Source organism: Protopterus annectens, chromosome 9.part0 (genome assembly GCF_019279795.1).
Source record: "Protopterus annectens isolate FY-2018-M chromosome 9.part0, PAN1.0, whole genome shotgun sequence".
Lineage (NCBI taxonomy): Eukaryota > Metazoa > Chordata > Ceratodontiformes > Protopteridae > Protopterus > Protopterus annectens.
The window spans coordinates 6,355,494-6,376,998 of NC_056743.1; the positions used below are offsets into that span (position 1 = coordinate 6,355,494).

The 21,505-nt window shown below is 40.4% G+C and overlaps 1 protein-coding gene across 2 annotated transcripts in view; it reads left to right on the forward strand.

The window, feature by feature from the left end:
* Positions 1-21,505, forward strand: part of LOC122811010 (splicing factor, arginine/serine-rich 19-like) — a 1,664,860-nt gene that overhangs the window by 304,387 nt on the left and 1,338,968 nt on the right. For both annotated transcript variants that reach the window (XM_044082522.1, XM_044082523.1), the window contains exon 2: positions 681-799. In XM_044082522.1, coding sequence (XP_043938457.1) covers positions 681-799 — 119 coding nt within the window. The remainder of the gene's footprint in view (positions 1-680; positions 800-21,505) is intronic.

Below are 21,505 nucleotides of genomic sequence, written 5' to 3' on the forward strand. Positions count from 1 at the left end.
GAAATGTAAGGAATTTTTCCTCCGGTAGAGTGGTGGTTACCTTGCTTTTGTTTTTGGGCTGGTCAAAACAGAGAATTCAGGAGAGTGTGTGTGGAGGCATACACCAGGAGCCTTATTGGGAGGTGGAAAAAGTAAAGCAGCTATACTTCCCAAGTAGCATAGGATTGTTAGATGATTCTGTCTTACTACCAGAGTGTTTTTCTTTTTTTTTTTCCTGCTGTTTTTAGTATTGACCTTTTAGTTGTTGCTGGTACTTTATTACACTTGCTGCTGTTAACAGAGGTTTCTAGGGAGCGAGGCCTTGGTTAGGATTAAAGTTATCTAGCACTTGATGATAGTTTGGTATCAGCTTAGTTTGCAAAGGGTGCATGTTGAGTCAACTTGACTGATGGTGTACAGTGCTGGCATGTTAATTATTAGTTGAAATGTTGTTGCATTATGGTTTGAGCCAGAACATCATGCACAAAATGTGCAAGTGTTACAGCTGTCAAGCAACTGAAGTACTCATTTAAAATGTAGTAGTCATCACTAAAAATGCCATGTTTTTGTAGCATAGAGTATATGCATGTTTTAATGTAGTAAACATGTGGCTTTAGAAATTGTGCTTTATTTGTGTACCTTCTGTAACGGTGATAGAACTTGTTTTAAAGTTTGCATTGTTTATATGTTTTTCATTGCAGGTGTCATCAAATGTAAACAAGTGAATCGGAAGAAAACATGCTGGAAAAAAATCTTTAGCAGAGTAACTGACCAAGAAGGGGAAAATGAACAGATGGTGTCTGCTGAAACAGAGAGCGGTGTAAGCATTAAAATTGATTTTTATGAAAATTCAACATACCACAGTTTGTTATGGTCTGGGGGTTTAACGCTGTGAGCTGATAATATGCTTCATCGTGTAGTCCTGGCTTTGAGTTCCTGCAGTCTCCATCTGCTTGCTTTGTGGTTCTGAGCGAGCAAGTCAGTTAACCAGCCAGTGCTCGTTGGTCGCTCCAAAAATAAAGTTAATTATGTCTAGAGGATTTACATAGTTAACAAAGTAATGAATTCAAGTATGTATAGCTGGGCCACGAGTACAAAGTTACAGCACATGGTTGAGAGGTAAGGTCCTGCTTTTTTGGTCTTACTTGACCGTTTTTTTTTTCTGGAGTCATGTAAATAATTTTTTGAATGTGTATAATTTCTGTGCCTAATTCCTTTGGCACAAGTACATCTGCATCGTCTTTGCTTTATTGTTTTAACAGTTTGTGAATTGACACAGTTTTTGTCATGTAATCATTTTCCTGTTCTTTGCATTGCTGCATTTGGTGCAATTTGCGAGCTGGTGACTCGGAGTTTTTTGGTGATTGTCTGTAGTCATTTGCATATACTTTGTTGAGACAGTTTTATCACTGGATTAGTCATGCTTGTTTTGTGTGAATATTTTTTTACTGCATATGATTTCTTCATTATTTGCATCTGACTTAAGCCCTTATCGTGCTGATTGGGAGGAGGAATGCAGGCATATGGATAATCGTATCATTTTTGGAAGGGGTTGGTACAAGCATACGAGTGAATGCATCATGCGTATCAGGAAGAGGACAGTGGATTTCAGTGATAAAACCAGGCTGCTGTAATAATAAACTGGGTACAGGCTGGGGTTACAGGTGTTTCTGTAAAACACCTTGTGCCTGCAGTAGTAGTTGTGTTGAAAGAGATGCTGTTCAGTGTCTTCATATAGAATGCTTTATCCTCATTGTCTTGTGTGTTCCCTAGTGTGCTTTTTGTCCCTTCTTATGTTTATCAGCTGTGCAACCTTGGGTATCAGCAGAATTTCAGCCTCTGTGGTGCTTTGGTAGCATATCATGTGAAAGGGCCTTGCTTGAGGCTGCCACTGCATTTCTGGAGTATATGAGCCTTCCATGCAGGTTGACATAATGGAAACCTTCCACATTTGTTTTGCGGTGTGTGTGTGTGTGTGTGTGTATATATGTATGTATACATATATATATATATATATATATATATGCTGGTAATGTACTCATGATAGCTTTTCTTCCCAGTGCTTGGGCAGCATGCCAGCCTTCTGTTGTATGCTGCTTTGACTGCTGCCTACGAAAGATGTTTTTGGTAATGCTTTGACTGCTGCCTACGAAAGATGTTTACGTTAATCCTTTGACTGCTGCCTGCAAAAGATGTTTACGGTAATCCTTTGCTGCCTACAAAAGATATTTATGGTAATCCTTTGACTGCTGCCTACAAAAGATGTTTACGGTAATCCTTTGACTGCTGCCTACAAAAGATTTTAAGGGTTATGCTTTGACTGCTGCCAACGAAAGATGTTTACGGTAATGCTTTGACTGCTGCCTACAAAAGATGTTTAAGGTAATGCAGTGACTGCTGCCTACAAAAGATGTTTATGGTAATGCTCTGGTGCTTACGAAAGATGTTTACGGTAATGCCTTGACTGCTGCCTATGAAAGATGTTTACGGTAATCCTTTGACTGCTGCCTACAAAAGATGTTTACGGTAATCCTTTGACTGCTGCCTACAAAAGATGTTTACGGTAATCCTTTGACTGCTGCCTACAAAAGATGTTTACAGTAATCCTTTGACTGCTGCCTACAAAAGATGTTGATGGTAATGCTTTGGTGCCTACGAAAGATGTTTACAGTAATGCTTTGACTGCTGCCTGTGAAAGTTTTTACGGTAATCCTTTGACTGCTGCCTACAAAAGATGTTATGGGTTATCCTTTGACTGCTGCCTAAGAAAGATGTTTAGGGTAATGCATTGACTGCTGCCTACAAAAGATGTTTATGGTAATGCTTTGACTGCTGCCTACGAAAGATGTTAATGGTAATGCTTTGACTGCTGCCTGTGAAAGATGTTTACGGTAATCCTTTGACTGCTGCCTACAAAAGATGTTTAGGGGTAATGATTAGACACCTGCCTATGAAAGATGTTTAGGGTAATGCTTTGACTGCTGACTATAAAATATTTTATGGTAATGCTTTGATAGCTGCCTACAAAAGATGTTTAGGGTAATGCTTTGACTGCTGGCTACGAAAGATTTTATGGTAATGCTTTGATGGCTGCCTACAAAAGTTGTTTAGGGTAATGCTTTGACTGCCGCCCACAAAAGATGTTTAAGGTAATGCTTTCACTGATGTGTACAAAATATGTTTAGGGTAATGCTGTGATTACCAAGTTAACTGTATTTGGTAGTTAAGGCCTGTGTGCAATCTTGAAATTTGTTTTGGGGCTTAAAGAGCTATTCATAGTAAAAGTTCAAATGTCTTGGCAGAACCCCCCCCCCCCTCCCCCCATGTCAACGTATCATGTAAAATTGGAAAACAGGTGAGCGTCTGCTGTAAGGTTGATTTCAGTACCCAGAAGCCAGTATAGTATTTTGGAAAAAAGTTATCTTTTGCTCAGCTATGTCATGGGCTGTAATTTCTCCTTGGCATTTCTGTCTGCAGTACTTGTTCGGACACCCAATTAAAAAAATATTTATTTTTTAGTTGACATTTGTTTGTTGGGAGTGTCTGACTGGGCCAAAAAAATGCCCATTTTCAACAGAGGTCCAGGGAAAAAAGCTCCACAATCACAGTTTATCAAAAATTAATTAGATATTTTAAATCACAGAGAGTCCTGTAACAGTACAAGACGTAGGAGTGAAAAACTTAAAACACAGAACAGATGTTTCATAGTAGAGTGCAATGAAGCCACATTAACATGAGTTGGAGAAAATGCGAGGGAAAAGCTCATTAGTCATATTTGTTACATTTAGATTAGTACGTAATAAATGAGACCCAAGACAATTCTAGTAAGATATTTAAGAGAGATTAGAGATTACATGATTAGAGACAGTGACGGGAAGTTGAGTGAGGTCCTAGTGTGAGAGAGGGCAGAATGTAGGTTTTGGCTAGAGTAATTTTTGAGTGTGCACTCAGAAAATGTTTCTGTGTAGTATGCTTAGTTTTTGATGGGTTTTCTTGGTATTGCATTAGATGTGGAGGTCAGATTTAAGATCAGCAATTATGACTGTTATTATTATTACTGTTATTATTTTGACAGTTATTGAGAGATCAGCTGGCATAATGTTTAAAGTTTTTGCCTCCTATGCACAAGGTACAAGATTTGTTCCTGACCTCTGACCAATGCCTGTTTGAAGTTTGCATGTTCTCCCTGTGCCTCTGTGGTGTTTCTCCCACCTCTATCTCAGAGTTACCAATGAATGGAACTGTGGACAGCTACACAGACTCTATAGTGTGCCCTATAGGGGAAAGAGTTGTATAGACCAACAGCTTGGTGCAGTGTCCTCAAAATAGGAGAACACAGATCACAGACTGCGCGCTGTGGTAGGGATAGCCACTCATCTGTGTAAAATATGGCTCTAGGTGATTCGGTCATGTTGACGAATGTCGCCAAATGGGCATAGGGTTGAGGACCAGGCCTACTTCATCCTATGCCAGGGACCCATGCTAATGCTGGAAGGGGGGTCTATGTGCTCCTATTGGCCGGTGTGCCCGCCGTAAAGCCCAGCAGCTCTGGGTCAGTAAGCTGTTGGCCACCCGGTGTCTAGTTGCCCAGCCTGGGATAGCTCTGTAGAGTATAAAACATACTAAAACATATAAAACCAGTCAACCTATCGAACATGAACTAAAATTTGTCCCACTTAATGTGGGTTCACTGATGGGATGCAGCTTGGAAGTGGATGATATGGTGATATGGAGGAGGCTGGACATCTGTTTCCAAGAGACAAGATGGAAGGGTAGTGCAGCAAAGCCATTTGGCTTGAGATCCAGAGTCTAATACTGAGGAAGGTGACAGGTTAGAACTGGTGTGGGAATTGTGGTGAGAGTGACTCTTCAAAAGGCAGTGAGGGATATCATCACAATTAGTGACAGACTTATGGCAATCAGACTCCAGTGTAATGATAGGGCAGTATTCATAATCTCAGCATATGTCTCACAACAGGGTTGTGATGTTGAGGAAAGAGTGCATTCAGACAGCAGTAGAAGGTTGAAAAAAGCTAAGCTTCCTCCTCATATTCTCTCCACCTTCTGTAGAGCTGCAGCAACTTCACGTGCTTTGGAAGCTGCACAGTTATAGAAAGGAAGGCGGTACAAAGAGTGGTGAGGGTTGCAGAGAAGGTAACAGGTTGCAGTCTTCCATCAGTACAACATCTTTATTTTGCAAGAAGCATCCGAAAGGCCACCAGAATAGTACAGGACAACATGCATCGTGTCCATGGACTGTTTAAGCATCTGGCATAAAAGATTCAGTAACAGTTTCTACCCTACAGTGATTAGTGATGAACTTGGGCACTAGTCTCATGGGTCTGGACACACAAGTCAGTTTTTATTTGTTTGTGCGATATATACTTACATATATTCCAAGTAAGTGCAATATTTATTTATTATATCCATAGTCAGTATTATTTAACTCATTCAAGTGCAATATTGAACAATAACTTTGGTATTTCAATCTGTAGTGTGTTTTGTAGTACTTTAAGGTAGTTAATTTAACTCCAGGGAGGGTATTCTTTTTGTATACAAGTGTTGCTAAATGTCGCTGCTCAATATCTATGCTCTTTCTTGCATGTATTGGAAGTAGTATTGCATTTGTTAGTTTATTCCTCTACTTGTAAATGTTGTTTCACTTTCCTTTGTAATCTCAAGAATTGAGCTGGTGCACGAAATTTCGTTTAGGCTACACGTGTAGTTCAAAATTACAAAGTTTACTTTGATTTTGACTTTTACCTTTGCAGGGCTTACTAGATAAAGCAGGACAACATGGTTTAGTATCGATAATGGGTGACTTGAATACACGTACCAGGACAGGCAGAACAGGATATGAGGACTGCCTGGGTCTACTTGGTGGGGCAACAGGGATAAAGAAGGAGAGGTTATTCCAGACTTCTGTCTAGTAAATGGCTTGATAGTAGTCAGGACATGGTTCAGAAAGAGAGATGGTCACAAGATCACATACAAGAGTGGCCAACATGCAGCTCGGGTAGACTTCCTCCTAGTAAGGAAAAGGCACTGGGGAAGAATGAATGATTGCAAAATCATCCCCAGTGAAGTAATCAGCCACACAGCATAAACCACTGGTTGCCACTATAAGCTGCAAGCAGTGGTCAGAGAGAAGGCTCTAAGGTCAACAGAGACCAGGCTGAAGACCTAGAAGTTGACTGGAGAGAAAACACAATAGTTCAAGGAATTACTCAGAGCTCTAGCACCCCAAGAAGAGGAGGAAGAAGAAGGTGGAGTTGAAGAAGAATGGCAGCCCCTCAAAACAGCATGTGTGCGAACTACAGAACAGATAAGTGGCCGAGACAGGTATGGAAATAAGGTACATAAGGAAAGCTGGTAGTGGAATGCAGAAGTTCAGGAAGTCGTCAAAAGAAAGGAGGACTGCAGGAAAAAGTGGGAGAGAAGACTGACCAGTCCAGGAAGCAATACTGGTTGGCTAACAAAGAAACTAAGAAAGTTGTTGCAATAGCAAAGAAAAGGGCATCAGAGGCACACTAGCAACTTCTGGAAAGTGACTCAGTAGGTGGCACAAAGAAACTATATCAGGTTGCAAAGCAAAGAAAGATGAAGATAATCAGACATCCTTCATAAGGGATACCAGCAACAGCCTGCTCACCAGTCCACAGCACATCAAAGGCAGATGGAAGGAGTATTTCCAGCAGCTTCTGCATGAAAACCCCACAGAAGCTGTACTGCCCCAGAAACAGCCTACGATGAGAGAAAAAGAGCAGCCTATCCTAGACGAAGTAAGAACAGCACTAAGGAAAATGAAAGGGAGGACAACAGGCTCAGATGAGGTCACAGCAGATATGATAAAGATGTTGGGTGAGAGAGGAGGGAAATGGCTCCGGAGGGCACTCATAGTAGTGTGGAGAGAGAAACTCATCCCAGATGACTGGAGAATAAGCATACTCATGCCAGTGTACAAAAGCAAAGGGGACATCCACAATTGTAGGCAGTACAGAGGAAGCAAACTCCTGTCACATTGCATGAAAGTTCTAGAGAGGGTGATTGATTAATGGATACACAGAGTAGTAGAATGTAAGATGGGAGACAAGCAGTTTGGATTCAGATCAGGATGCAGCACAACTGACCCGATGTTTGCAGTGAGACAGTTTAGAAGAAGCTACAGACGAGGAAAGAGTCCAACTGGGCATTCCTGGACTTGGAGAAACGTATAACAAGATCCCAAGAAAGCTGATCTGGGCAGTACTGTTGTGGTTCAAAGTCCCAGAAACACTGTTAGAATTAGTGCAGGCTATGTACAAGGACCTAAAGACTCCAGTGTGAACAGTGTTCGGTCTCACAGAGGGGTTCCCCGTGGGAGTGGGTATACAGTAGGGTTCAGCTCTAAGCCCACTGCTCTTCATACTGGTGATGGACTACATTAGCAAACTGGTTGGAGGGGACAGATCAACAAAGTTGCTGTAAGCAGATGATGTGGCATTACATTCAGACTCTGAACAAGAACAAATACAAAAGTATAGAGCAATGGAATGCAAAACTGAAGGCACATGGGATGAAACTAAGCACAGGTAAAACAGTGGTAATGGCAGCAAACTGAGAATTGAGATAGTGGGGAAGATTGCGGAACAAGTAAATAGCTTTGAGCATCTGGGAGGTGTGGTTGAGAAGGCATGTCTGAGTGAAGAGGTCAAAGCTGGATTCAGAGGGGCTGCAGCCAGCTGCCATAGTGTCAGGTGTAGTCTATGGCAGAAGAATGCCAAAGAAGCTGAAAAGTAAGGTGTACAAGACCGTGGTGCAGCCAGTACTACTTCATGGTGCAGAAACCTGGGCAGTAAAGGCAGAGCAGATGAAGAAGCTAGAAGTAATGGAAATAAGTGCCCGAGAAGGGTGGTAGGATGCATTCTGTGAGACAGATGAAGACATAAGGACTTTAGAGCAGAAGCCAGAGTCGCTCCAATTGCAAAAAAGGTCAAAGAGAACAGATTGCGGAAGTCTGGACACTTGCAGAAAAGCAGAAGACAATCAGGTGAAGATGATTTTGGACAGACAGGAAGAAGGGAAGAGGAAAGGAGGACATCCAGCAAAGAGATGGATGGACTGTGTGAAAGAAGATCTGCGACAGTCCTGCATGGCTGTCGAAGAAGGCAGGAGTGTGGCACTGAATCGAGAGAGATGGCAACAGTTAACATGGTTCACTGACCCCATTTAGAAAATGGGAAAAGGGGGCTGATGATGAGCTATTATGACTCCTAATAGTGTGGTATGGTGAACTAATTCAAAAGGGCTGATGATGAGCTATTGTGACTCCTAATAGTGTGGTATGGTGAACTAATTCAAAGGGGCTGATGATGAGCTATTGTGACTCCTAATAGTGTGGTATGGTGAACTAATTCAAAGGGGCTGATGATGAGCTATAGTGTGGTACGGTGAACTAATTCAAAGGGGCTGATGATGAGCTATTGTGACTCCTAATAGTGTGGTACGGTGAACTAATTCATAGGGGCTGATGATGAGCTATTGTGACTCCTAATAGTGTGGTACGGTGAACTAATTCATAGGGGCTGATGATGAGCTATTGTGACTCCTAATAGTGTGGTACTGTGAACTAATTCAAAGGGGCTGATGATGAGCTATTGTGACTCCTAATAGTGTGGTATGGTGAACTAATTCAAAGGGGCTGATGATGAGCTATTGTGACTCCTAATAGTGTGGTATGGTGAACTAATTCAAAGGGGCTGATGATGAGCTATTGTGACTCCTAATAGTGTGGTATGGTGAACTAATTCAAAGGGGCTGATGATGAGCTATTGTGACTCCTAATAGTGTGGTATGGTGAACTAATTCAAAGGGGCTGATGATGAGCTATTGTGACTCCTAATAGTGTGGTATGGTGAACTAATTCATTATCTTTGCCATTTGCCCAAAAGAGTTTTAAAAATGCTTTGTTAGGGTATGAGTTTTGGTGGTAAAGAGCAGGAGTTTGTATCTTGGAGGTTGGGACTTGAGTAAAAGTTGGGCTTTTGTAGCCAAAGTTTCACTGGAGATAGCTTGTTGAGTGATTTCTTGGAGGTAAGGTGTTTGAAGAGCAGATGATCATAGGCAAAGGGTCCAGGGAAATAGTGTGGGAAGAAATAGTCAGGGAATTGTTATAGCTAGGCTTGTATAGGCCCTAGGGCCGATAGCCTAGTACCAACCTATGAACCTATATTGAATCAGAGTGCCTTCACAAGAAGATGAATGCAGGTTATTGATAAAAATATTGAATAGTAGAAGACCAAGGATGGATCCTTGTGCGACTCCTGTGGAAGATGGAAGGTATCCAGGCATGAACCCTTGCCATTTTCCAGCTTTGTTACCTGTTAGCAGGGTAGTTGGAGAACCACATAGTACATGGAGATGATAGACCCAGGGTTGAAAGTTGATTGACAGGTTTTCTTTGAGAGACCCTGTCAAAAGCTTTTGATCTAGAAATATTGCAGATACAAGTTTTATAGTTGCGAGCTTTGATGATGCCTGTAAATGATAGTAATGCAGTGGAAGTGCTGTTTTCTTGCTGAAATCCATATAGGCACATTAGTGATTAGCTTATTTTTGTAAGAGATAGTGGAAAAATTGTCAGTATATACATTTTTCAAGGATTTTAAAGAGGGGAGACAGGATGGCTGTGGGATGGAAATTTGTGACTTTGGTGGAATTACCTCCATTATGTAAAGGGATGCTATGTGCCATTTTCCATGTGTTAGGACCACAGGATTATGTTATTGATCTGTTAATAAGAATGCTGATTGGGATGCTATTCCATCTGCCGTTAGTTGTAGGTATTCTGGGGGAAGGTTGTCTGCTGAGGAGGAATAAGGTTTTAGTTTATGTAAAAGCTTTTTTATGAGAGTTACAAAAACTGGTTGAAAGGTAAAAAATGGGTGGAGTTGTCTGTGTGTGTATTGGAGAGGTTGCAGTTATGTGAAGGAGTTTGAGGTGTGAGATGTTAGCTGCATGGATTGGGTTGTGTTAGAGGAGTTTGAGGTTGCTAGCTATGCCTTCTGTGAAGTATGTATTGAAATAGGTAGCTGTTTGAAGGGGGGATGTCTGCGTATAGCCTGGGATTCTTTTAATGTACCCAGGTTGATATGAGAGGAGTTTGAGGTTGCTAGCTATGCCTTCTGTGAAGAATGTATTGAAATAGGTAGCTGTTTGAAGGGGGGATGTTCATGCATAGCCTGGGATTCTTTTAATGTACCCAGGTTGATATGAGAGGAGTTTGAGGTTGCTAGCTATGCCTTCTGTGAAGAATGTATTGAAATAGGTAGCTGTTTGAAGGGGGGGATGTCTGCGTATAGCCTGGGATTCTTTTAATGTACCCAGGTTGATATGAGAGGAGTTTGAGGTTGCTAGCTATGCCTTTTGTGAAGAATGTATTGAAATAGGTAGCTGTTTGAAGGGGGGATGTCTGCGTATAGCCTGGGATTCTTTTAATGTACCCAGGTTGATATGAGAGGATATGGAGGACCAGAATTGTTTTAGGTTTGTGTTTGTGGCTGTCTTGTAGGAGAGTATGATAAGACGTTTTCTTTCTATTAACTTGGTTCTTTACTTGATTCCATAGCTGTCTGAATAGGTGCAGATTTCTGACATTTTATTTTTTTGCCAATTACTCCATGCTTTGTCTGTGTATTTCTTAAGGAGTTTGCATTGGTTAGTGAGCCGTGGGGTATGGTTCTTTAGTTTTTTGTATGATGTGGGGCTAAGGTGTTAAGAATAATTAGAAAAGCTGCATTGATGTGTTCTGTTGCATCATTTAATGCGAGGCTTTTTAGGAGGAACCAGTTAACCGCTTTCAGAGTTTCTGTGAAAGACTCCGTTGAGAAATTGGAGAGAGACTATGAGTAATTTTGAGATTGTTCTTTTGTTTAATATAAGTTGGTAAGTAGTCACTTAGTTTATCTAGGTTGTTACTTGAAGTAAAATTAGATGGGTTGGTAACCAGAATCCATTCCAGGTTAGATTGTTGGGAGTTATTTTGACCATATCTTGTTGGTATATTAGTAATTTGAATAAATCCAAAGAGGTTCATGTGGTTTGCTGAATTTGTATATACATCATCCAGGAGGATGATTTCATTTGTGATTGTATCTGCTGTTCAGGATGTTGTCTTTCGGCTTTTCCCGGTTAGGGGTCGCCACAGTGGAACTCTGGTCCGCTAATGATTGGCAGAAGATTTTCACGAATGCCAAGGTGCCAGCTCGATATCCAACCTTCAACGAAGGCACTCCAGCCCAGAATCGAACGGGAGAACCTCTTGCTGTGAGGCAACAACGCTACCGCTGCACCACCTCGGATTTATCTGCTGTCCAGGATAGTATGTTTTAAAGTATTGGAGTGCTCTGTTCTGGGAGGATGTATAACTCAGCTCTGTTAAGTTTTGGGAATGAGAGTATGATTTCTGCTTTCCAAATGTTGGGATTGTGTCTGTATAGCAATATAGGGAGTTACCGTGAGCATATTTAGGAAGATTGTAGTTATTCCACTAACTTTTTTTGTTTGTTCTGTCAAGCCCAATATAACAAAGTGCTGTATTTCACGTCTTTTATTTCAGGTTTTAGCCAGATGTCTGTTGTGGCTACGATAACTGGTTGCATTGAGTCATCCAGGCATGAAAATCTGTGTTTTTGGATATGCTTCTAAGGTATAAAGTGACTATTTTAAAACTTTTAGGGTGTATTCTTTGGTTTGGGGTTTGGTTGGAACCTGGGTTGAGGTGGATGTCACCACATTGATGGATGGTGGAGAAAGATGGGTTTGTTCTGGAAATTTTAGTAGAAATGAGTAGAAGTATTACCTTGCCATTGGGGCTGGCATTTTTAGTATTTTTGGGTTACAACAGTGGAATGGAGTTATATGAAATAAGCTTGAAAAGATTTTTGAGTAGCTAGTGGGAAGATGGTTGATATGTGAGGATGAAGTGATGGTTGAGGTGTGCTTTATTATTATTACTGGTTGGGGATGTTAAGAATGAGAGGAGGCAAACGAGTCAAGTGATAGCAGAGGGGAGCAGCATGGTTAGTGTTGTATACATCTTGTAGTATGGTGAAGTGAGTTAATGAGCAGCTGTAATAGTGTGGAGAATAGGTACATTTTGATAGGGAGGGAGCAGCGTGAGCTTTGAGAAGGGATTTAGGATAGAAGTGGGTGGAGATATGAGAACAGTTTGTGATTGGATAGTGCAGTTAGCCAAAGATAGGAGGATGAGTGGAGAAGTTAACAGAGGCATAGGCTTGGATGTAGTGGGGATGGGTTGGAATGGGGGTAGGGTAGGACAGCAGAGTGAAGCCTGAGCATAGTGGGTTGGCCAGTGGTGGAATAAGTGCACATAAGTACCAGAAAAACAATCCATAAAACTGCAGCGAGCCAGGAGGTAAGACGAGTCCTAATAACTTTAAAGGAAGTAACACAAGCTGCTAGATTATTAAGCTACACCAAAGTTAGCAACAGGCAGTATTGCAGAAAGTTTGGCTTGAAATAGATATAGGAAAAGTAGGTAGAGGCTGAAACATATGCTGTGGTTATTATATTGAATTTTAGTCTGTTTTCAGCCAATTTCATTTGTTTATTTAGTGGGCTATAGACATTAGAAGACGCACATCTATTAAGAGTACAATAAGAGTATATTGTTGCTGTAGGAGTTTTGGAAGAGGAAGGGTTCCACTAGGCATGTGCATGCTGACCTCTGAATTTCCTTTAAATGCATTAAAACTTTGATTTATCTTATTTTTAATGTGCTGTAGGTTATGTCACTGTTTTCAAAGCAGTTGTACTTAAAAAGCTGATATACAGTAGCTTTGAATGACATAGTTCGTACTTGAGTCCTACGTCATTCTGGAGAGGCTTTAGTTTGATTTGCAGCTGGCTTTACAGAATGAGGTCCCTCAGTGAAAAACGTGTTCAGTAGGCTGAGGTGTGGAGACTACTTGGCATTGAAGTCATAGATCAAGACTGGTCAGCTATGGATACAAAGACAAAAGTCTTTGAACACAAACTGTGATAGGCGAGTCACAACATTTATTTTTTATTCTTATGGGCTTTTTTTTACCTTTTTTCAGGTAAATTTTACACTGCTAGAGTGTAAAATATGCTGAAGTGCTAATTTAGCTTCATCTTAAGCAGTATAAGGCCTGTGGGTGTCTTCCCAGCAGTTTCTTCAGTACTACAGTACATAACACGCCAATGCAGAAGTCAGGGAAAACGAGATATTTTTTAAGCTTAGTTTGATTCTTGGAAACTGCCTTACATGCGTTTTAACTGAAGGTTTTTCTCCTTTTGCAACTGGACTGAAATTCAGCTGTAGAAGTTCCCTTGGTAGTGCAATTGGCTTAACTTTTGCAGTAGGAATCGTCAGAGATATAGTATGTGCGCTGTACACTGGGGGAAAGAGAGAGTAAAATAAATAGGATGGTGTGTGTGGTTGTTGAACTGGGTAGAAAAAGTACTATTCATGTATGCTTTGCTGCATTAAGTGACATTTGGCCATCATAAGTAGTGCACTGTAGTTGTACATTTCTGCTTTATAGCCTTTAAACTGGAAAATATGGCAGCTAACAGGAGATGTCTAGATGTGCATGTATGGGAGTATTAAAGTAGATACTTCAATTTTTTTTTTAATTTCTCCAAATCTTTTTGGTTTCTAATACCATGATGGGAGTGGACCCCATTCCCAAGTCAAAGTAAGATTAAAGTTCATGAAATTAGTTAGTATTGTTTCAATCTTTGATGTCAGCCAGAAGTGCTCTTTGCAGCACCCACAGTGTGCCCAGTAATGACGACACCTGTAATTCGTATGGAGTTGCATGTATAGGTAACATATGTAAATATGATTGTAGATTCTTTTTTTTATAAGACCAGTTGCTCCTACTACTATTGGAACTGTCTGGGTATCTTTCTTCCACATTGCTCTTATTTCTGCCTGCAAATCCTGATATTTTATGACTTTGTCTCTCTCTCTGCATGCAAAACACTGTAGTCACTGGGTGTGGCAATTTTAAAGATCAATGCTACCTTTGTCTTCTTTTCATGTTCCACTATATCTGGTTTTCTAGCATCTATCTTTTGAACTGTTGGTAATGGGTGATCCCATGTGATATAAACTTCATCATTTTCTATGTTGCTTTGTGACTCACATTTCCAGTGTTTTTCAGCCACTTTAATACCATAATGTTTGCACAATCCCCAGTGCAATAGTCTTGCCACATTATTATGCCTTTCAGTATACAATCTTTCTGCCATTATTATGTCTCAACCGGCAACGAGGTGTGCAACTGTTTCCAATTCAGTTTTACAAACCCTACATGTGTCTGTTTCTCCCACATGCTCAGTGGACTTTGTACACCAACGGGTATGTAGCCCACTATCTCATTTGTCTGTTTCTCCCACATGCTCAGTGGACTTTGTACAACAGTGGGTACGTAGCCCACTGTCTTGAGCCGCCAGTATCAACCTGTCATCTCTTGGTTTGGATTCGCCTCTCCTTAACCATTCCTGCATTTGTTTCTGATCAACATGAGGTTCTTCCAGACGTTTTCTATACTTGCAACTATATTTATGCATTTTCCACATTTCTTGCCTTCTCATCTGGTCCTTCACCTTATATTCTTTCTTTTTTTTTTTTTTGAGACATTCAGTTGCTGCCTGATTTTTATCTACTGGTTTGATTTGCATTCCTGCTTGACGCTGATATGCTTCTGCTAGATTAAGCATAGAATTCCTCTTAGATTTATTCTCCTCATGTTTCAAAAGTTTCACTACGTTTGGGTTTTGTGAGGTTCGCAGTTTAGAAGGACAGATGAATAATAAAGTAGCTAACGAGAGAGATGTGTTGGTGTTCAAGTTTAGACTTGCTGAGATGGAGGTTTCCAGATTTTTGGAAGGCAGCTAGAATGCCTATCTCAGTTACCACTTTTTCCAACGTGCAGTCTGTAAATGTGACATATCAGCACTTTGGAATAAATGGCTTGAATGTTAACAGACATGAAAAAATTAGGCAATGACCCAACTCTTTTCACAGCCAGAGCTGTGTCATATTATTAACTGAGTAGACTACCCAGTAACTGTACTGTGCATACAATATAAAGTTAGGTACTACAACTGAACCCTACAGTAGAAGCTAGTAGAAACATGGTAATGTACATGCTAGAGCAGGGTCTCCAACCTTCACTGTTAAGAGCCATTTTGGCCCCTCTCCCACCAAATAAAATTCATCGGGAGCTACAAAATCTATTAGACCCCTAAAATGAAGATAACACAGCATATAAAGTTTTATAGATAGTTGTTATACTAAATATAAAATAACTAAGTTTATAACAGCAATATTTAAAATCTGTCCCTATTTTGTTGTGATTGCTTGATCGCTCTGTGTGTGTCAGATCTCTCAACCTCTTAGAACAAGAAATCTGGAGAAAGCCATAAATTGTGGGGCACAAAGGTCCAAAAATAGGGACACTTTTTAAATATTGCTCTTACAAACTTAAAAAGTTGATAGAAAAACAGATTTTGCATTAGCATGAATTTTCTGAAGGGAATTAAGAAGTCTTAATCTCAAATGTCTGTCCATTGTTTCTGACTTCAGCCCTCAATGATTTGCCAGAAAACCATAATTTTATGGGAAACGGATCGAAAATATGAGGCAAAAGTTGGGACATTCTGTGAAAATCTGCACAGTGGAGAGGTAATGTGTGTGTGTGTGTGTAAAATGCATGTTAATGGAAACCATGTCATTCTAGCAAGTTTCTAAGTTTATAAGAGCAATATTAAGTCCATCCTTATATTTGTTCCCGTTTATTTGTGGCTCTGTCCAGATTTCTTGTGGTAAGACTTTTGAGAGGTATGGAAACTATTAAGGAGATGCTGCTGCTGCCGCCATGGAATTGCTCATTCTGTGTGTGTGGAATGCATAGCAACAAAAATCGTGTTCTAGCAAGTTTATAAGTGCAATATTTAAAGTTTATCGCTTGATCACTCCGAGTGTGTGTGTGGTGTGGTAGAGTGGCCATTATTTTTCAAAGCTACAGGGAGCCACTGGAGAGGGGTGGAAGAGCCACATGCGGCTGCAGAGCCGCATGTTGCAGACCCCTGTGCTAGAGATTATCTGCAGAAGAAAAAAAAAGCACTTAACCAGATGGCAACACAGTAGAAACTTACTTGTTTTAACTATGCAGTTCATAAAGCAAAAGGTTTTCAGTGAATCCTCGAGCAAAAACTCAGTAGAAATTTTTAATATATTTTCTAGACATTAAAATCAGAAAGAGACAGCCAGATTTTAACACAAAACACAGTAAAAAAAATAGGTGCTACCAGCAGAAAGACAAAACTTAACGAGTTTGTAACATAGAAGCTTATTTGTAATTGTTTCTAGTACAAAGTTAAACCAGAACGAAGTAATAGGTTCTGTTAAGAAATGCAAAAAGTTTTATTGTTATGGGCTTTATTTGCTTTTTTCCAGGGAAATTTTACACTGCCGGAATAAAATATGCTAAAGTGTTAATTTAGCTTCAATTTAAGCCCTGTAAGGCATGTGGGTGGGGTCCCACCTGCATATTCAACACTACAGTACAGAACACTGATGGAGAAGTGAGGGGAAACAAGATATTTCTTGAAGTTTCATTTGGTTCTCGAAAACTGACTTAAATTTCAACTGAAGTTATTTCTCCTTTTGTACGTTTGCAACTGGAGTGAAATTCAGCTGTAGAAGTTTACTTAGTAGTGAGATTGTCTTAACTTTTGCAGCAGAAATTGTCAGAGATACTATGTGCTCAGTACTGTAATAAGAGTGAAAGGGAAGGTCTACAAGAGGGTAGTGAGACCAGCTATGTTATATGGGTTGGAGACGGTAGCATTGACGAAAAGGCAGGAGTCAGAGCTGGATGTGGCAGAGTTAAAGATGTTAAGATTTGCACTGGGTGTGACTAGGATGGACAGGATTAGGAATCAGTATAGTAGAGGGTCAGCTCAGGTTGGACAGTTTGGAGACAAAGCAAGAGAGGCAAGATTGCGTTGGTTTGGATATGTGCTGAGGAGGGATGCTGGGTATATTGGGAAAAGGATGCTAATGATGGAGCTGCCAGGTAAGAGGAAAAGAGGAAGGCCTAAGATAAGGTTTATGGATGTGGTGAGAGTGGACATGCAGGCGGTTGGTGTGAAAGAGCAAGATGCAGAGGACAGGAAGAAATGGAAATGGATGATCCACTGTGGCAACCCCTAACGGGAACAGCCAAAGGAAGATGGACAGTAGTTTTTTTTTTTGACTGAAGGTATTTCTCTTTCGCTGCCTTTTTGCAGTCCAGCTGAATTTATTAAACTTTTAATGTTGAGTGCCACAACTGAGCAGTTTAAATGTGAGTAAATTATTTAAATTAAGTAAGTTAAATAGAGGATATACTTGTTTAATTTTTAGTAATTTTTCATAGGTAAGTGACACTCTGACTCACAGCTCCAGGCAGTTGCTGTCTGTCCAGCCACACTCAGGAATGTGAAACCTAATTAAGTACCGAGAGTTATGAATGAGCTAATGTCAGTCTCTCAAGTCAAAATAAAAAGTATAAGGAACTTTCTGCTTTCTGTTGGTCGCTGTGCTGCATTTGCTCATATTTACTGTCAGCACATTAATTTTAACAGTAAGAATGGCTATCCTCTACCCATACGGAAGTACTAATATGCTGGAAGCAGAAAGGACAGCTGTACCTTAGTTTGCAGTTATCTGCAAATTTTAAGATACTGAAGTAGTTGCTTTTGACTCTGGCATCTGAAACAGTGATGTTGCAAAGGAGAGGACCTTGTACAGTGCCCTGTCAGATCCCACTAGCTACTATGGAGAACTGGACAGCTACTTTCACCACTTGGATGTTTACTGAGCATCATCCTGGAAGTCCAGCGCATTGTTCGAGCATTAGCCTAATTTCACAGACTAGACCTGCAGTTCATCCAGCATGGCAGTCTAGCTTTAGTGTGCTCTCAAAGAGTGGATCTAGAGTTCGTCCAGCATGTCACTCTAGCATTAGCCTGATATCCCAGTGTAGATTTGCAGTGCATTCAGCATGTCACTTGATCTTTAGCCTGATCTCGCAGAGAAAATCTGGAACTCATCCAGCACTTTGTTCAAGCATTAGCTTCATCTTACAGAATGGATTGGGAATTCATCTGTGACCCTTGTGGGTCAATGTCTCACATACCTTTTTTGAGACAAACATAAACTGTGCATCATCCTGCCTTTAACAGTAAGCAGTATAATCTGCTGCTTGTTAAGAGGGTGAGGCCTGGCATTCTCTGCTGTTTGCCAGCACGTTTACATAACTGTGTTGTGAGTTAGTTTGTAGAGGGGCTCCCACAGTTGCTTTGTGGAAGACTAACAAATTTCCTGTGTTCATCCAGCCTACTTTCTGCACTGTAATAGTGGTAAAGCTGTGAGCTATGCTTCCTGTGGTGCAGGGTTTGAGTCCCTCAGCCTTTATTTGTATACTGTGTGACTCACTTAAACATGCTTTGCTCCTGGGTCACTTCTGAAAAGGGACTGTACGTCCAGTGGGCGTATCTGGTTAACAAATGGGTGTTGTCATAGTCATCATTGTGTTCTGTGGAAACTCTATTGACTTTACTAACTTTAGACCTATTGCTCTTCTCTCTCCTCTTGCTAAGATTATGGAGAAATGCATTCATCAGCAACTCATACATTATCTCTCTTCTCACAACATAATTGCCAACTGTCAACATGGCTTTAGGCCCCACCATAGCACCTCCACTGCCCTCCTTTCTTTCATAGATACTATCAACAACTATCGAAACTCCAACATCTTCTCATCTGCTCTATTTATTGACCTCTCCAAAGCTTTTGACATGGTGAACCACTCTTCCCTTATTAATATACTTAAATCCCTCTCATTTGATAACCTGGCTTTAAAATGGTTTACCTCCTATCTTAACAACAGACATCAAGCCGTCCTTTGGGACAATCATATCTCTTCTCTATTACCTGTTTCAATTGGAGTTCCACAGGGCTCTATCCTAGGTCCACTTCTCTTCTCCCTATACATAAACGATCTCAACACAGTCATCCCTCAAGCTACCTGCATCCAATATGCTGACGACTCAACAATCATTTGCTCAGCATCCACCCCCACAGAACTACTGTCTCTAACTCAAACTACCTTTAACACTGTAGAAACTTGGTTTACTAGACGATACCTCCTCCTTAATGCTAAAAAAACAAAACTGCTCCTTTTCACTCCTACCACTCGAGCCTCCCCATTAAACTTCAACATTTTGTCTAATGACACTACTGTTATTTCTCCTGACACAACAACTAAACTGCTAGGAATTACCATCGACAACAATCTGACTTTTGATCAACACATCAATAACACCATCAAAACTGTTAATAAAAAAATAGGATCATTATACCGTATCAAACCTTTTCTCACACCTTCTACCAGAGCTACTATTGCCCACTCCCATCTTATATCTACTCTCTTCTACGCCTCACCAATCTTCACTAACCTTAAGAAGGCCAACCTAAATAAACTTGCAACTTGTTATAATAGCATTGCCCGATTTGCCACCAGCAACCCTTTCAAAACACACCACTGTCACAACCTAAAACTCCTAGGCTGGCTTGAGCTACAAAACTGTCTTTTGATCTCACAACTTACCATTGCTCACAAGATACTCTATCAACCTTATAACACCCCTATACTTTCTCAACTCTTAATCCCTTACAATAATCTTACCTCCCTTGATCTTCTTCCAAACTCATGACTAAATCAGTAAAGTCCCATAACCTAGCTGGTGACTCTCTTTTCACTAATACTATAGGAAGGATATGGAATCAGCTACCCACTGATATCACTCTAACCTCCTCCTTACCTCTGTTCAAACAAAAATCAAACTGTATTTCCAAAATCACTGGCTCTGTTCCTGTTGGACTCCTGACTAATTTCTTCTTTCCCCTCCACCACTAGAACTCTACACTTTACTTAGTAAATATACTTATTCCTACTTCTTATTGCCCTGTTACTATCCTCTCATGCTCTAACCTACTCCTCCTTTCTCTCTCCCCTGTCCTCTTATACACATTCTTACCCTTCTCCTCTCCAGACTATTTCTTCTTTCCCTCTTCCTCCTTTTTATTCCCTTCTTATCTCCTGTTTTACTTCTCTTCTTCTTATTTCTTTTGAAACCTTCTTGCTAATCCTAAATTTTCATAATGCTTTATACTGAACAACAATTTTTGTAATGCTTTTTACTGAACAACAATTTTTTTTTTATACTATGTTCCTTAGATACTTCATGTATATTTATTTTTTGTTTAATGTTACTAAATGATAATTCACTTTGTACTTAATTATGTACTCTGTAAATTGTCCCATTGAAATATAGTATGAGTGGAGCTTTTCTCCTCGGGCCTCTACTGAAAATGGACATATATCCAGCTAGACTAGCCCGGTTAACAAATGTAAAATAAAATAAAATAAATTTTATTATTATTATTAATAGACTTGATGAGGACTGCCCAACAGGTTTTATGTAATACTCTGCTGTAAACCAAAATCAGCTTTGTGCTGTCCACTTCTTTCCCTTCTTAGCATTAAAATGTTTGGGGTTATTGTGTATGCAAGCATTGCTTGGATGTGCCAAGTTTTCATTCTGGGGGGTTTGCCTTCTTAATTCAGCATTTCAGATTTCTGATATGGATTATAACATTGCTTCCCTTAGGCTGGGTTGGATTTGGTGTTCTGTGCAAATGTTATGCAGTTAGTAGGAAGTGCTAGGGTTGGCCAGAGATTTTTGGGGACTTAATGAAGCTTGTTCCTGAAAAGTGCTAATGCTGCAAAATGATTAGAGTGCATAACAATTTCAGGGAACAGAAAACAGTGATTTTTGCAGGAGCTGAAGCCTTCTGCATCTCCGCATTGGGGGAAGCCCACACACCCCTTATAAAACTAAGCAATTGAGCAGTGGTGGGGAAAAGGGCACATTCACAGTTACTGAAAAGTGCTTTTCGGTGTTTGGCATTGTCAGCACTTTTCAGAGTTTGCAGTGTTCTTGGTGCATGATGAATTCTGCATACGTTATGGATATGTAGTTCTGTAAAAAGAGGGGTTTGCACAGATATGATTCAAGGCACTTGTTTGGCGGGTGCCTGTGAAACTGACTGAAGTGAAGAGATTTATCTATGCTATGGGGAAACATGCTGAGGCTGTGTAGTGGTGTTATCTTGGTGTTTCTGCTTCTCAGAGGTGCAGCAATCTGGGAGTTGGTATATGTAAAGTAGTGTGGCTTGGGAAGAAGGACAGCTGCATAGCCAGAATGCTTTAAAAGTGTAACGGCATATTGCAGAATCCAGTTTTTAGAATTGCAGCTATGGTTATTTTGAGAGGTGGAACATGTAGTTTAATGTGTGCCACTTCCATAACGAGCCTGGTTCAGCTGTCGCTACAGCAGACACATGAGCATTCTGACAACGCTGTCTTATAGGGATCCATCT